This window comes from Delphinapterus leucas, chromosome 10, assembly GCF_059928025.1.
Source record: "Delphinapterus leucas isolate spDelLeu-1000000601 "Yukka" chromosome 10, BTC_Dleu_Yukka2, whole genome shotgun sequence".
Taxonomy (NCBI): domain Eukaryota; kingdom Metazoa; phylum Chordata; class Mammalia; order Artiodactyla; family Monodontidae; genus Delphinapterus; species Delphinapterus leucas.
Window position 1 is genome coordinate 66,415,826 of NC_143138.1, and position 15,586 is coordinate 66,431,411.

General features: G+C 51.1%; 1 protein-coding gene across 2 annotated transcripts in view; it reads left to right on the forward strand.

Moving 5' to 3' along the window:
* Positions 1–15,586, forward strand: part of BSN (bassoon presynaptic cytomatrix protein) — a 93,333-nt gene that overhangs the window by 34,338 nt on the left and 43,409 nt on the right. For both annotated transcript variants that reach the window (XM_089919331.1, XM_089919330.1), the window contains exon 2: positions 14,221–14,629. In XM_089919331.1, coding sequence (XP_089775457.1) covers positions 14,221–14,629 — 409 coding nt within the window. The remainder of the gene's footprint in view (positions 1–14,220; positions 14,630–15,586) is intronic.

Sequence of the window (15,586 nt, forward strand, 5' to 3'; positions counted from 1 at the left end):
CACTAGTGCCCCACACTCACACGTGTGCATGCACAGTCACACAGCGTCTCATCAGGCTTTTTTCTTGGGTCTTAATCACCACCCTCAGACTCACATTTTCCTTTTGCGTACATCTGTCTTAATGGATTTTAAGCACAGGTAGCTGAGTTTAACACTCTGGACACGTGAACACGTTTCAGGTAGGAACATGGGCATCCCTGAGCCTCTGCTGGTCAGATGCTGAGCCCTGGGAAGGGGAAGAGAGTAGGGAAGGGAGCTCCTGGTGGTCAGCCCGAGGAAGGACCTCTCCTGGTCAAGAGTCCCACCTGAAAGGGACTTTTGCTCCTTGGATGGAAGATTCTGGCCTTAGGCCAGGCCCAGGGGGCCTTGCAAGAGAGTTAGCTACCCCATGGCAGTCTGGGCACTGGGGTGTGTGAGGGTCAGCTCCTCAAGCAGGAGGAAGGAATAGGCACATGGGGTGAAGAGGGGTGGGGTGAGGGAGCACTTCCTGCAGGAGGCCTCCCTAGCCTCTCATGTTATTGGGAAATCTCTACCAGTGGCAGGCAAAGCTCCCTGAGGGACTCATAGGTGAAAATCCAACAGGAGGGATCTAGAAAGGAACCCACAGCACATTCATGGCCCTCACAGTCTAAGGGAGAGGGAGGCTCAGGAACCAAAGTGCCACAGGTAGATATTAGATTTCTCATTCTGAGTTAGATCCCTAAGAAGTGAAGGGCAAGAGAACCACAGAGGAAAGACTGCGGAGTTGGCAAAAAAGGAAAAAGAGCCTCCATCCGTGTACATTTTAGGCTGACAGGGAAGGTGGAACAGTGGGCACAGTGCTGTTGAAGGCTGGAAGGGTGGTGGGTGGCTTTCCTTTTACAGTTTCCTTTAATGAAGAGGGCATGTTTTTCCTGCTGGAATCTTGAGTCTCATTTACCATCTTGAGATGTCGTTTTTTGTCATTCTGATTTTTTTCACAAGCCCTGTAAAGAACTGCATTCACTAGATCAACGCTTCCTTAGCACAGACCCCATTTGGGCTTGGGTGTTTAGTCCTCTGCTGCATGCTGGTAGGGCAGGGAGAGAGGCCAAAGAGCTGGCCTCAGGCACCTCAGGGAGCTGCCCTGTGTGAGGCTGTGGGAGTCTGCAGGAAGGTCTACAGCAGGTTTCTGGGGACTGGGGACTCTGGGGAAGGTCCCAGAGAGGGCAGGCTGCTTGAGCTGGGTTTTGAAGTTGACTTGGAGTTTAAGGAAAGGGCCTTCTAGAAAGAGAGCAGAGCATAAGCTGGGAGGAGTGAGGGTCAGCTGAGGAGCCTCAGGACTCCCTGCCTGAAGGCAGTGCAAAAAGAGGAGACTGCGGGTGGGAGGACCCCATTGTAGAGTGCTTTGAAGGCAGAGGCCGAGTGTATCCAGGGTGGGGTGGCAACATGGGTGGGGCTGGTGGCATTTCCCTTGCACCTGTTTCAGAGGTGGGAAGAGTGAGCACTTGGCGCAGTGTGGCTTGTGCGATTGTGGCAGCTGCCTCATGGGCTTTCTTTTTTCTTTTTTTTTGGCCGCACCGCAGGTGGCATCCTAGTTCCTAGGATTGAACCCGTGCACCCTGCAGTGGAAACACGGAGTCGTAACACTGGGGACCACCAGGGAAGTCCCCAAATAGGCTTTCTGAGTGAAACTCCTGAACAGGGCCTACCCTGGTATCTCTGTCCTGGACTTCAGAGTCCTTTCTGCCCCCAGGCTGTCTCTCATCAGCCTCAGAAGTCTTGTGGCCCCAGGATTGTTGCAACACATTTACTATCTTCCAAGCCTGGTTGTGTCCGTCACCACCACACAGGACCGCCGATTCCCTAATCATTCACCCCAGGCCATCGGCCATTCAGTCCACAACTACTGAGTCCCCCTGTATGCCAGGCCCTGTGCCAGGCTCTGAGGACCAAGTGGTGACCCAGTGTGGAGGAAAGGCAGACTGCCCCCACTGCTCTCTGGAAGCCTGTCCCCTTCCCCGCATCTTCCTCCAGAGTTTTCTCTACCTGTGCCAGCCCACATCCGTTTCTCCTTCTGGGAGTCCCCGAATCCCCCACCCCTCCCCACCACACAAACATGTCTGCACATTTAAGTTCTAATTATTTTGTGTATGGTAAAGTTTTGTGTGTGAGAACACTTGCTTTGAGTTCTCTTGATTGTAATAAATTTGAAATTGCAAGGCAGAGGTATTGTTCAGAGGCTTTCCTCCTCATTTCATTACCTGTTATTTCCGGTGCTGCAGGCCCTTTGTCCAAAGGCAGCATTCTTTAGCGGTTGGAATAGCCCTGCGCAAGAACCAGCACTGTGCCCTGGGCTGTGGGAGCAAGTGACAGAAGGGCAAGCGCCGACAGGGTGACTTTGGGAGATGAGTAGGGATGGAACCCCTTCTATTTTTTCACTCACCTGAAACCAAGGACCATGGATGATCCTCGGTCACAATTTTCTTTTACCATTTTTGGGTCACAGATATGTTTTTCCTTATTGTATAGAAACATAAAAAGCAAGCAAGCTCTTACTAGTTAAACAAAAAAGTTAAAAAAATTTTAAATTAAAAAAAAGAGCAGGGCTGATTTCTGGACAGAGAGGTTTTTAACATGGAGTGGGCAGACGTTACTTTGGTGTTTCTTTCTCCCCCCAAATACACAATAGACATAGTTTTTGGATTCCCCTTGCTTTCCATGAGAAGGGAGTTAAGGGGTCCTCAGGCTAGGTGGGGTTTCCCTGCAAGTCTGGAAGGGTAAGCTCTGGGAAGCCTCATACACTTGAGGTTTTTTCAGGTCCAGCCCAGTACCCTGCGCACGGCAGGTGTTCAGCCAGTTCACGTATTAATGATGCAGGCACTGGCTTATCTTACTAACTGCATTGTTGGCCCCCATCTTCCTTTCAGTGCTTGGATCGGGGCGGGCATGGAGCAGGTCCTCAGCCATCTTTGTGGCTGAGGGTGTGTCCCGGCAGTCCCTGAGGACAGGCTGACGGCTGAATCCACTGCACTGGGTCTGAAGACAGGGCAGAAGCTTGTCAAGCTTTCTGAGCCAGAGTCCTGGCTTCTGCCGTGTTGGGGTTGGAGTGGAGAGAGTGGGGCCTGCTGCCTCCATTGTCACAAAGACTTGCAGTTTTCTCTTATCTCCTGGTTTCAGCAGAATTTGGAAGAGAGCTGACAAGCATAGTGCTTCCCCTTGGTAAAAGGCTGTAGTAGTAGAATTTGCTGGAGTGAGAAGCAGGGGAAAAGCTGGCTCAGCTTTATGTAATGACTCCTGACTCCTGATTAGAGCTTCCTAGCTTTAAGAGTCCTCTCCCTGAGCCGGAAAACTGGGACGCTTCACAGCTCAAAGTTGTCCCTATGTGGCGTCCCCATGCAGATGTCTGCAAGCCTGGGGCTGGGTGGGGGTAGGAACCTCGGTGGCTTGGGCTGAATTCCTGGGCCACACCTGGGAACCATGGCACTCCCGGAAGACAGGGTTGGTAAATGAGAATCAAGGGCCGGCCTGGGGCCAAAGATCTTGAGAAGGCTGTAGAGAGGGGGCTAAGAATTTGCCTGTCCACCATGTGTGCCCTCAGAAAGCTGAGCCTGGGAGGGGAGTTCATGGGGGTATGTGGCGGGCCTGGAGGTGCCATTGAAGGGTACCCTGGTCACCACAGGCTGGAAAAGGCCAGGGGGTGCCTTAAAATTCAAATGCTGTATATGCTGTAGGTCTTAGTACAGGGATGTGTTGGGATTTGCCCAGATGAATGTCAGCATCCTGGGTTCAGTCCTTATGGTGCCCAAAGGGAAGAAGAGTCCCTAAGGTTGGGGCCTTGTTTCCTCTGGTGTCCCAGGTCAGGCCACCTGGAAAGCCTAGGAGGTGACGGGGAGAGCCTTTGAGGAGCTGCTGACCTGGGTCTCATCTCTGGGCGGTGACTCTGGTCTTGCCACCTGCCTGCCTCCTCTTCCTTCCTTTGGCCCTCTTGGCTCCCAGCGTGGGCCCTCACCTCTCCTGGCTCCCTCAAGAATCTCCTACTGATGAGCTTTACCCAAGTCTGGTGAATAAGTGGGAAAAAGGCATTAGGGCACTAAAAGCAGTAATGCTCCCCTCCTACTAAGTTCTAGCTAAAGAAGCCAGCTCCTCTATGCACTGTAGTAAAACCCAGTCTTTGGATCCTTTCCCCTTGGAATTTGTGGTAATTGGCTGAATCAGACCTTTGTAAAAGATGATTGATATAAATATGACTGTTTAATTCACCTAAAATAAGAAGTTGCTTTCAAGCCCTACCAGAGTCATTTCCTATAAATCTTGCCTAATTACAAATTATCTTTCGTCAGTTGTTTATAAACAACCTGTGTGAACTTCTGCTTCCTTTGACTGGCAAACAAGGATCGCACCCACATTAGATTCTGGGAATCCCTGCCCTTATAGGGTGCTCAGTCTGACCTAAGGGACACTGTAAACAGATAGTGCCTTGCAGGGGCAGCACTGGGACCAGGCCGGAGGGGGACGCATAGGGAGGGAGACCCCAGGAGGCTCCACACCAGAAGTCAGGTTGGAATGGTGCTGTGGAAGTGTTCAGCCAGCCCTCTGGAGAGCCTGTGGGCGTGGATGCAGGAAAGCCCCTGGCCTGTTGGGGAGCTCCCAGGCCTCAGGCAGGGCTTGTGTTAGGGGACGTGTGGGTGATGCTTGAGAGACAGGCTGGTGTGGTAGGCCCAGACCAGCCATTGAGGAGTTTGGACTCCATGGGCTTCAGGAGGTCCAGTGCCTTCTGAGAGCAAACAAAAATGTTTATGAATGTGTACTTTTCTTCTTCTTAAGGATAAGATCTAAAGTTTTAAATCAGATTTATAAAGGGACCATGCTTTAGAAAACTTAGAACTTGCACAGGTGAAAAGCCAGAAAATGGCATTTGTTTTGTGTTGTAAAATGTCTTTCTGGTTAAATACGATAAATTAAAAGCATCTCTTTGCTCAGTCTCCTTACTGAACTAACCAAAAACTGCAAGAAGAATAAGAAACAGAAAACGGGCTTCCCTGGTGGTGCAGTGGTTGAGAGTCCGCCTGCCGATGCAGGGGACATGGGTTCGTGCCCCGGTCCGGGAGGATCCCACATGCCGCAGAGCGGCTAGGCCTGTGAGCCATGGCCGCTGAGCCTGCACGTCCGGAGCCTGTGCTCCACAATGAGAGAGGCCACAACAGTGAGAGGCCCACGTACCGCAAAAAAAAAAAAAGAAAGAAACAGAAAACTCTCTTCAACAAAACAAAGGAACACCTATATGTAGGAATGCAATGAACAAAGAATGGTTTCCAGACACAGGGAAAATTAGTTCTGATGAGGGAGGGCTACAGAAAGGGAAATTTGCCTCTGTGGAGCTAGGGCAGGGAGGTCAGAGTCCAGAGGGCCAAACCCAAGAACCACCTTCTTGGACTGGTTAGCAAAGCCACCATATGTGGGGACGTTTAGGAGTGTCCCTGAACCCTGTGTGATGCCAAGAAGTTACTAGGGAGGTGGAGTTGCTCAAGGAGTTGAGCAGGTTCGGGGTGGGGGAGTGGGGGGGAACCATGGGCTGCCAGCAGCCTGAACAATGGAAAGACAAAGGAAAGTTAAAGTAGGTGTAATTGGTATCTCTGGAGAGGAGAACAAAACAAATGGAACAGAGAAATATTCAAAGGTATAATTAATAGAAAACGTTTCCCCCCTGCAGTAAAGGAACACATAAATCTTTAGTTTGAAAGAACATACTGAATTTCAGGAAAAATAGATATGGAATATTAAGTTACTAAACTTCAAAGAGAAAAGGAAAAAGAGTTCTAGAGCACCTAGAGGAAAATGTTAGTATACCTATAAGGGGAACTAATTGGGCTGGCCCAGAGCTCTCCACAGTCATAGTTAGAAAACACAGGGGCTGTACCTGCAAAGTCCTCAGGGAAAGGAACTGTCAACTGAGAATTTTACATCCAGCCAAGCTGTTGTTCAGATTTAATGACCACAAAGGTATGTTCGGACTTTCAAGAACTAGGGAACGTGGTTCCTATGAGCTCTTTTAGCATGAATGAATGAATAAAAATTTCTAGAGATACACTCCATAAGACATGAATGGGCAAGCTATGACTAGAGGACTAGTAACCCCTCAACAGAGTCCTAAGGGGGATGGCATCTACCACTCGCTTGCCCTCAGGTGAGCCATGGTTCACACAAGCACCACAGTGCAAGAGACATTCAGCTTTCAGAGTTACACCAAGCTTATGGCATTTGATGGTTCAGCTGACTGATGCCCACACACAGCTCTTGTGACTCTGGGAAGACCACAGATTGGAGGTGAAAATGGGACCAAGGGAAAGGTCAGAAGTAAACACTACATGCATCCTCTGGTCTCTTTCGGGGGATGAATTTGACTCGAGGTGGGTCTGGCCCAGTTCTGAATGAGACACTCCTGGAAGCTGGGTATCACTTGAGGCAGGTCTGAGCGTCTGGTTTGGTTCTGCATCATGGATGACAAGTTCATGGCCTTTGTGCTTATGTGCCCCACTCCTGGGTTCATGACAGACCTTTCTAATTGGTGGCAACAATCTTTCCCACTGATCTTTCTCAAACCCAGCCCTCCAGGCAGTCTCTACCAATTAATGGGGTTGGAGGAAAGTTACCTTTATTTCCCATCCTTGTTCTGGATTCTGGAGACTGACTGGACCTAAAGGGAACCAAGGCCAAATCAGATTGTCCTAAGAAATGCTCTCAACCTAGTGGACCCAGATAGGCCTCAAGGCTGGGGAATGAGGTAGCCAGGACTTGCTTTCCTTACAGTTACGGCCTGGGTCCCATCTTGCCCTCAGCCTCCTGCTGGTGTCTCCCCTTATGCTTCCAGCTTCCCTGGGGCTGTGTCTGATGGCAACAACTCTTATCCCTACCAGGGACCCATGATCAAAAAGGCAGGAGGCCACTGGCCTGAAAGCTAGGCAGGTCAAGAAATGTTTTCTTGTGTGAAAACTGGCATTTTTTTAAAACTCAAACTTTCTGAATTCTCCCATCCATTCCTGAGAGAGTTGCTCCAGGACCCAGGACCTAGATCCTGGTGCCCACCGTTCTGCAGCCCCTGCTTCTCTGCCTGGATACATGGGGGCTGCTGGGCTGGCCTAGAGGTCCTTCCTGGCCTGGACCTTAAAGGAGAAATCCTCCCATAGCATCTTCCTGGCCATAATTGCGTGTTATAGAAAGGTCAGCCAAGAATTTATCAAAACCTTGTTTGAAGCTGTGGGAACTCTTCCGGCTGGTCTTAGAAAAACAGTTTCTTTAAATTCACTCCCCTCCTGGTGAGCAAAGGCAGCCATTTATTTGTGTGAAATATTTCTCTTTCAAATATTCAACTGGAGGTGGCGGGGGGCATGCTCTAGAATGCTGCCATGTGGACCCCGGCCTAGTTTTCCCTTGGGAGCTCACACGGTCTCTTCCTGCTTTTCCTGCCAGTCTGCCCAGCCTGAGCAGGCCCTCCCTGACTGCAGCCGCCAGAGGGCCTCCAGGCTCCTTCCCACGTGGACTAAGGCAGCCACGGCTCTCCCTGGTGGCCCTGCCCTTATGGACAAACCTGGTGTCTGAGCATCTTTGGTCACTGGAGCTTGTCGGCCTCATGCCTCTCTTGGGAGTTTCTGACAGAGGGGAGTCCAGCTTTTGACTGGATTATTCGTCCCGGCAGTGGTCATGGTATGGGACAGAAGGCCACAGGGGTACTGAGGAGAGCTGGTGGGGAGGCCGACGGGATTGGTCTTGTGGTGGGGGCTCCTTCCTGCCCTGCTAGCTAGCTTTAAGACTTGTTTCTGATTAGTCAGTAGCCTTAAATGCTGAAAGGGAGGAAACCTGGTAGAAATACAGCAATTTTTACACCCTCTACCTTTCTTGGCCATCTTTTTAAAATATCTATCCTGGATAAGGCATTTTTAGTCTTCCGCTGCTTGTCTTCCATCCACTCCTTCATAGCTCTGCCCTCTCCCTCCTTCTTCACCTGCCTGTCCTCCTGTGTCTTTTCCACTTTACGGCAGTGTCCCTCTCCCCTCCTGCTCACCTGTCCTCATCCCAGCCCTCCTCAAGGAGCAGGACTCCTGGAGGCTGCTGAGAGGAGCACTGGCCTCCAGTTCTCTCACTACTGATGAGCCATATCCATGAAGCCAGGTCTTCCCTGGGGCTGGGCTGGGTCCCGATTGTGGACACCTCCCTCCCTTCTGTGCCCAGTGGAGACCTTTGTTAAGGAGGGCCTCCTGGGGAGGGCATTCCTCTGCCCTCCCCAGGAGGCCCTAAGCTACTCCAACCCTGGCCCCCTTGGGACTTGTGTCCAGTAGAGTGTCACAGACAAACCTGGATCTCTGGCCATGCATGGGCCCTTGTGGTCAGAAGTATAGAGAACTGGCCTGTCCTGAGGATAGCGAACTGAGTGGGAGAGGGCTCATGGCCCTCGTGGGTGTGGCCTTTTCCTTCAGAGCTTCTGAGGCTTCTCAGCCCTCAGGGACGTAGACTCAGGAGCATGTTGTTGAATGCTCCTCCTTATGGGAACTTCTCTGACCCTGGGGGTTGTGTTCTTGTTGTTCTCCTTTCTCTGACCTCTCTGTTTCTGATACCCCTTCTGCTCCCATTAAAGTTGATGCTCCCCACAAATCTTTTCTGGACCACTGCTCTCCATGTGATCTTTATCCCCTGAGGCTCACCTGTGAACTGAACCCTTAACTCTCTCAGATAAAAATATCTAGACTTGTCTGAATTGACCCCAAGCTCCAACCCATTTCCTGATGTTCCTTGGATGCCCCCCGAAGACCACCAACTCAGCAAAACCAAACTCAACCTAGTGATTTTGCCATTTCACTCCCCAGCCTCCACCCACCAATTGGCTTCTCTCCCTGGATCCTCCGTCTCAATCAAAAGAACCACTCCTCCCTAGACCCCAGGCCAGAATACCCCTGCTGAGCCTTCCCTCCCTCTTGGTCCCTGGACTATCTTTTGGGCTGTTGCCTTATTCTCACTGTCTCCCTACCTCCACCATCTCCCTGATGCAGAGCTGGAGCACTCCCTTGTTTGAAAAGCTCAGAGGCCCTGCTCCCCTGGCCCTTCCTATTTTAGCTCTGAGCTTCCCAGGTAGTTCTGGTAGTTGGGTGCACACTGTTGCCAGGAGCTGTTCTAGGTGCTGAGAATAGCACTGACTTACACCTTGTCAGGCCTCTGGGCCGTTGCAAGTGCTTTCCCCTCTGCTTCGATTGCCCTTTACCTTGGGGAGAACAGCCCATCCATTAAGACCTGGTTTAGATGTCTCCTAGTCCTCAAAGCCTTGTCAGACTTCTGCCTTCCCTGGACTGTGTGGAGGTGTCTTACAGTGATTTGTTTGCACATCTGTCTCCTCTCTGGACTGGAGGCTCCCAGAAGACTGGATCCCTGTCTGATTCACTTTTTTAAAAAATGTATTTTAGTTAAATATTGAATAGGTATTTATAGAGGATATAAGAACACTGATAAAATATGTGTAAGATGTAAAGGATAGCAATACAACGAACACCTGTGGGCCCACCTTCCTTTATAAGAGACGTAATCCATTCTTACCATCAGTACCTATCACAGGGCCTGGAACTATCATTCCAGGGGTCAGTGAATCTTTGCTAATGACTGAATGCTCGAATGAATGAGTGAATGAATGTGGTTTTCTCTATGTGTCTCTCAGCGTTGCTGGCCAAACTCCAGGGGAAGTGGTCATAACAAAGTAACATCACTGCCCTAGCTCAGCCCCGCTTCGTGAGCTCACTGCACTGCCATATGACTTCTTGTTTACTTTGCATCTACACTTATTGAGTGTCCACTCAGTGCCCAGCATGGTGCTGGGCCTGGGCTACAGTGAGAAGCAAAATGTCAGGCCGCTTCTGAGGGAGTTTCCACTTAAACAGCTCTTCAGAAGAAAGAAAAAAGAATCCAAAGAATCCAAATTGCAGCGCTTCCCACCCCTCCATAGCCTCACCGTGCTCCCTCAGAGGTGGTGTGGGACATGGTTAGGGACATGGACTGGTGGCCTTGATATTGGAATCCCAGTGCCACCACTTACAGGTCATAATAGCTTTGCAAGTTCCATAACTTCTATGTGTGGCAGTTTCCTTGTCTATAAAATAGGCAAATTGGATCCTACCGCATGGATTTGCTATGAGGCTTAAAGGAGTTAATATGTGACAGGTGCTTGGCACATGTGGTGCTCATGATGAGGGCCCGATTAGTATCACTATCGCCGTGATCAAGCGGAGTGTTCTATGTGGTGGGACTGGGGGTGCAGCCCCTGGCCAGAGAGGACTCCGGGTGTTGTTCCTGTCATTCTGTCCTGCGTGAGGTCAGATCCAGCGGAGGGCTGAGTGCATACCTGTCACATGCCATGTCTCCTAAGCTCGAACACATTTTGGGGCCACATTTTAATGTTCTGAGTCGTGATGTGACTGCAGTCCATCCATCCAGGAAACATCTTGAGCATCCAGCACGTGCCGGGCACTGTGCTAGGCTCCGGGGTGCAGCTGTGGAGAAAGTACAGAGGCCCTGCCCGCATAGCGCTGGCAGGCTAATGCAGGGCCCACAGAGGGTGCACAGAAGCAACATACATAGTATATGATGAGTCGGAAGGTGCTCAGTGCCATGGAGAACAAAGAGGCAGGAGGGATGGAAGCTGCATTTTAAATAGGGTGGTCCAGGAAGTGTCTCCAAAACGATGCCACCAGAGCAAAGACTTGAGAGAGCACAAGTGCCAGCAGATGTAAATGCCCAGAGGCAGGAGTGGGCCTGGCGTAAGGGAAGTGGACACAGGGAGAGAGAGATAGTAGGAGATGAGGCTGGAGGGAAAGGGCTCAAATCTCATGGGGCCTCACAGACCATTGTAAAGCCTTTGGCTTTTCCTGTGGGAGGGAAAGGAAGGTTTAAGCAGACAAGGGAAGTGGTTTGATTTATGTACGTAAAGGATTATCCCAGCTGCCGCATGGTGAAGACTGCCACATAGAGGGGCAAGTGGGAGCAACCCAGCTTGTGCAAAAAAAAAAAAGAGGGCACAGTGATTGACAGGTGGAGCGAGGAGGCAGAGGAAGTGGCCAGACGCTGAAGCCCACAAGATTTACTGATGATTGACATGGGCTGAGAGAAGGGAGTCAGAGACTCCAAGGGGAAGATGAGGAGGGGCACATTTGTGGGAAGATCGGGGCTCAGCTTGGACACAGAAAATTTGAGGTGCCTGTAAGACATCTCAGTGAAGATGTAGAGTTGGCAGTGAGCCAAGGGAGGAGCTCAGGGGAGGGGTCTGGGCCAGACACACATTTGTAGTTATCAGTGGGGAGTGAGAGTTAAAGCCTTGAGTCTGGGTGGGTCTTGAGCCTCAGGGGTTTGTGTACATTTGTGAAATGCTTGTGTGGACAAAAGCTAAGTCCCTGCAGTGTAGGAAGTGGGGTCCCTGGTTTGGGACACGAGGAAGAACCTGCAGAAGAGCTTGTAAAGGTATGGCCAGGAGGGAGGAGGTCGCCCAGGAGAGGGTGGTGTTCCGGGAGGCCAGTGGAGAGCTTATTTCAGGAGGGATGGAATGCTCAGCGCTTTCAAGTTACGCTGCTGGTCAGGGGATGATCAGGTGGGAGGAGGAACTGAGAAGCACTGTCAGATTTGATGATGTGGAGGCCACCGGTGACTGTCACCTGAGCGATTTCTGTGGAAGGATGGGCAAAAGCCAGGCTGTATTGGTTGAGAGGAAGGGAGGAGAGGAGCTGGAGGCCGTGAGTGGAGACCACTCTTTCAAGCAGTGTTGTTGTAAAGAGCAGCAGAGAAATGAGGCAGTAGCTGAGGGGGAAAGTGGGCCAAAGTTCTTTTTTCTTTTTCAAGATGGGAGACACATGTTTGTATGGCCATTGAAATCATCCAAATAGAGAGGTAAACATGGACGATGAAGGAGAGGGGAGAATTTGTGAAGGTGAGAAGTGGGCCTTGGGAACAGGAGACAGGCAAACACAGTGGGACAGAAGCCGAGAGGCCTTAAATGTACAAATTCCCCTCCAGTGGCTCCCACTTTCCCTGCGAGATGGTGAGCAAGTCGTCAGTGACAGCAAGGAGAGGGAGGGACATGCTGGCGGCTTGCAGATGAAGGAGAGGTGTGAGGAATCATCCAGGAGACAGGAGAGTGAAGGGCTCATGGGCGTGTATTGTGATTGCCAGGTGTCAACTACAGTCACCGTATGATGTGTGAACACACATCAGGCCTCTGTGCAGGGAGCGTTGCCCTTCCAAGTGCAGACTTTGCTGGATGCAATGGGCATTGTTTGTTTATTCACTGTCACCACAGCTGAGTTGAAAGTTAACTTGAATTTGGATCCCTAAGTGTCACATAAAATGTCCCCAGAAAGACTACATTGTGATGCAACACTGAATTTAAAAAGTCACTGTGTACACGGAAGATCACCTGTCACACCTCACGCAAAACAAACACAGTAGAAATTGCTAAGTTTCTCAAGAGAAACCACTGACCTTGCACAGCCTGAGAAGGGGCTACAGTCTGTTCACATATTATAAAGGGCTCTTCGTAGCTTCTGATTAGCTTTTTAAAAAAAATTTTTTTTAATTTATTTGGCTGTGCCATGTCTTAGTTGCGGCACACAGGATCTTTGTTGCTACATGCGGGATCTAGTTCCCTGACCAGGGATCGAATCCAGGCCCCCTGCATTGGGAGCGTGGAGTCTTAACCACTGGACCACCAGGGAAGCCCGTTTCTGATTGGCTTTCAAGGGCTGCTTTTAAATTCTAGCCCCAAATAATTTAAGTAAAAAATGAAATTATGAATTTAGCCAAGTGGGATTATTTCTTTGCAATACCTAGAAATTAGTCTACTGAAAGGCCCTAGAACCCAGGTTCCAGGTGTGGGCCAGAGATGGCTGCAGCCACCACCACACTGGGCCTCACAGCTGGTGGCAAAGGTGGCTCAGAGGGGCTAGACTCAGACTCTGGTTATCCCACTGAAGAAGAAAGTGGCAGGTCTGTGAGACTGGATGGATGGGTGTATTCTGTTGTTGGCTGATGGACATTCAACAGTGTTTCTTTTTCCTGGAAGAGTCTTTATTAGACCAAGGGTGTGTCTCTTCCCCAGCAGTTCCTCAGAAGGGAAGAAGGACTGCAGAGTGTCTTGAAGTGGGCCTCGCCAGGGAAGCTCCTCGTCTCCCCTCTGAAATAGCTTGTCGTAAGGCATTCCACAGTTGGCTCCTGAATTTTTTTGGCAAGCAGATGGTCTTCATATAAAGGCAGCAAACTTAGAATCCCCTCCTATTAGTCAGACCCTACAAGGACCAGGAACACTGGGGCTGAAGGGGCCAGGCCAGGATGCTCCACAGGCGGCTGTGGCCGGGCCTCTGCAGTGGCTCTCAGCCAGGCTGCCCTGTCGCCTGGGTGCCAGTATCCACCCAAATGAATACAGACTGAAGCAAGTATCGAATTTCAGGGAAGCAATATGAAGCATTGCTTTTGGCTTTTTGTGCTTGACTTTTTTCAAATTGGAAAACTGGCAGAAATGAACTGAAATTGGGTCAAATGAGAAGGAATATAGGGCATTGAGTTTAGCCTGATGGTTTGCCAGTTAATGGAGATGGCATTAACTGGGCATTGGAGTGCCTTCCCACCCTCACCTCCAACTGCCCGGGGTCGGCCTCTGAAGTGGACAAGCCAGGATGTAACAGACCTGCCAGGGAAGTAGCTCTAAACTAGCTGCATGTTGAAATCACTTAGGGAGGAAAAAGATAGTAATGCCAGGGTCCTGTCCCCACAGATTTTGATGTAATTTGTCTGGGGTGCAGTCTGAGAGTCAGAAATTTTAAAATCAGCCTAGGTGTTACTGATGTATAGGTTTAGAGCCTTGGTTTTCAAAGTGTAGTCTGCAGACTATAGTAAAGGCATCACCTTAGAGATTCTTTTTTTTTTTTAAACAGCTTTATTGGAGTACCTTAGAGATTCTTAAAAGTGCAAACTCCACCCCAGACCTACTGAATCAGACTCTGCACTTTAGTGGGATGTAAGAGGGGACACTCATGAGCCGATCACATGGCCTGGTGCTGACGGTTCAAGTCAGGGGACACTTGTCAGTCAGCACTCGGCCAGTGGGGGCTGTGATATGCCACTGGGCAGCAGAGGAGGGTGGCAACGGGGCTTGGCAGAGTCACCTAGGTTGGTGGAGACCTCTGCAGGGGACTTCTCTAAGGTATATCTCTAACATCGTCATTTTCAATGTCATTTCAGCGTTTCCAGGAGACTGGACCCCAAGGAGCCCCTGGGTAGCCAGAGAGCAGCTTCCCCAACCCCGAAGCAGCCTTCTGCTCCTGCTCCCAGCCGTGAGAGCCCCCAGGAGACAAGGGCACAGGGCCCAGCTGGCCAGGAGGCTGATGGCCCCCGCAGGACGCTGCAGGTAGACAGCAGGACGCAGAGATCAGGGCGGTCCCCCTCTGTGTCACCGGACAGAGGCAGCACCCCCACATCACCCTACTCCGTCCCCCAGATTGCCCCCCTTCCCAGCAGCACGCTGTGTCCCATATGTAAGACCTCGGATCTCACGTCAACCCCCAGCCAGCCAAACTTCAACACCTGCACCCAGTGTCACAACAAGGTCTGCAACCAGTGTGGGTTCAACCCCAACCCTCATCTCACCCAGGTAATCAGCTCTGCGCCGGCTTCCTCCATCCCACCTGCCTTCCCAGGCCTCCCCGGTTCCCCTTTTCACCAGCTCTCTTTTCCTGGTCATTTCCCTTGGCCATCAGCTTCTGTGTCTTCCCAGGGCTTGTATTCTGGCTCCCAGATGTGGTAGCAGAGAAAAAGTCTTGGCCCCAGATGTCCTGAGGGATTCCTGCACCTTCTGAAAGCTTGGGCTCAGTCCTGAGTAGAAGACGCTTTCTTACCTGGTCCAAGTTTGACCTGGAAAAATGGCCTTAGGGAGGGTCAACGACAGTCTTACGGACAACTTTTCCCAGTGGATACTCATTTGGAGAGGGCCATGAGCAGCTGCAGGGCCCAAAGGGAGGCAAGTCTCCCTGGCCGTTGGCCAGCCTCTCTCCCTGACAGTGGGTCTTGGAGAGGGATGCCAGTGAGGGGAGCAAGGTGTTAAGGGAGACAGGAAACTGCCTCCCACCTGGGCTTCAGGAACCGCCTACCCTGGGCTTCCGTTCCAGTAAGCTGGGGCCTGATGGGGCGGAGCAGCTACCCATCCCAAGAAACAACCTTGGGGTAAAGTAGAGACCCAGACTGGGGGCCAAGCATCCACATGGAGGCAGTGTCCTACACTCATCAAGAGGCCACTGCAAGGCCATTTCCATGAGATTGGCCTGCGTTCTCCCCCAGAGGACCCTGGGTTCCCAGCCCCACCCTTGCTGTGTTGGGATGCTTTGAGTTGCTGTGGGATGCTCAGCCAAGCCCCTGAGCCTCTCTTTGGTGCCATGGAGGCTGGGTGCCCCAATATACTAGCTGGGCTGGGGCCATGCCTTTGAAATGAGTGGGTTTGTCAGCTTCCTCCCTTTCCTCCACGGTAACCCACAGAAGTCTCTGGTAGACCCCCAGGGCTCTGCCCTTGCGCCGGGTGGAGAGTGGTGACTGCATGCCCACAGCTGGGATTATC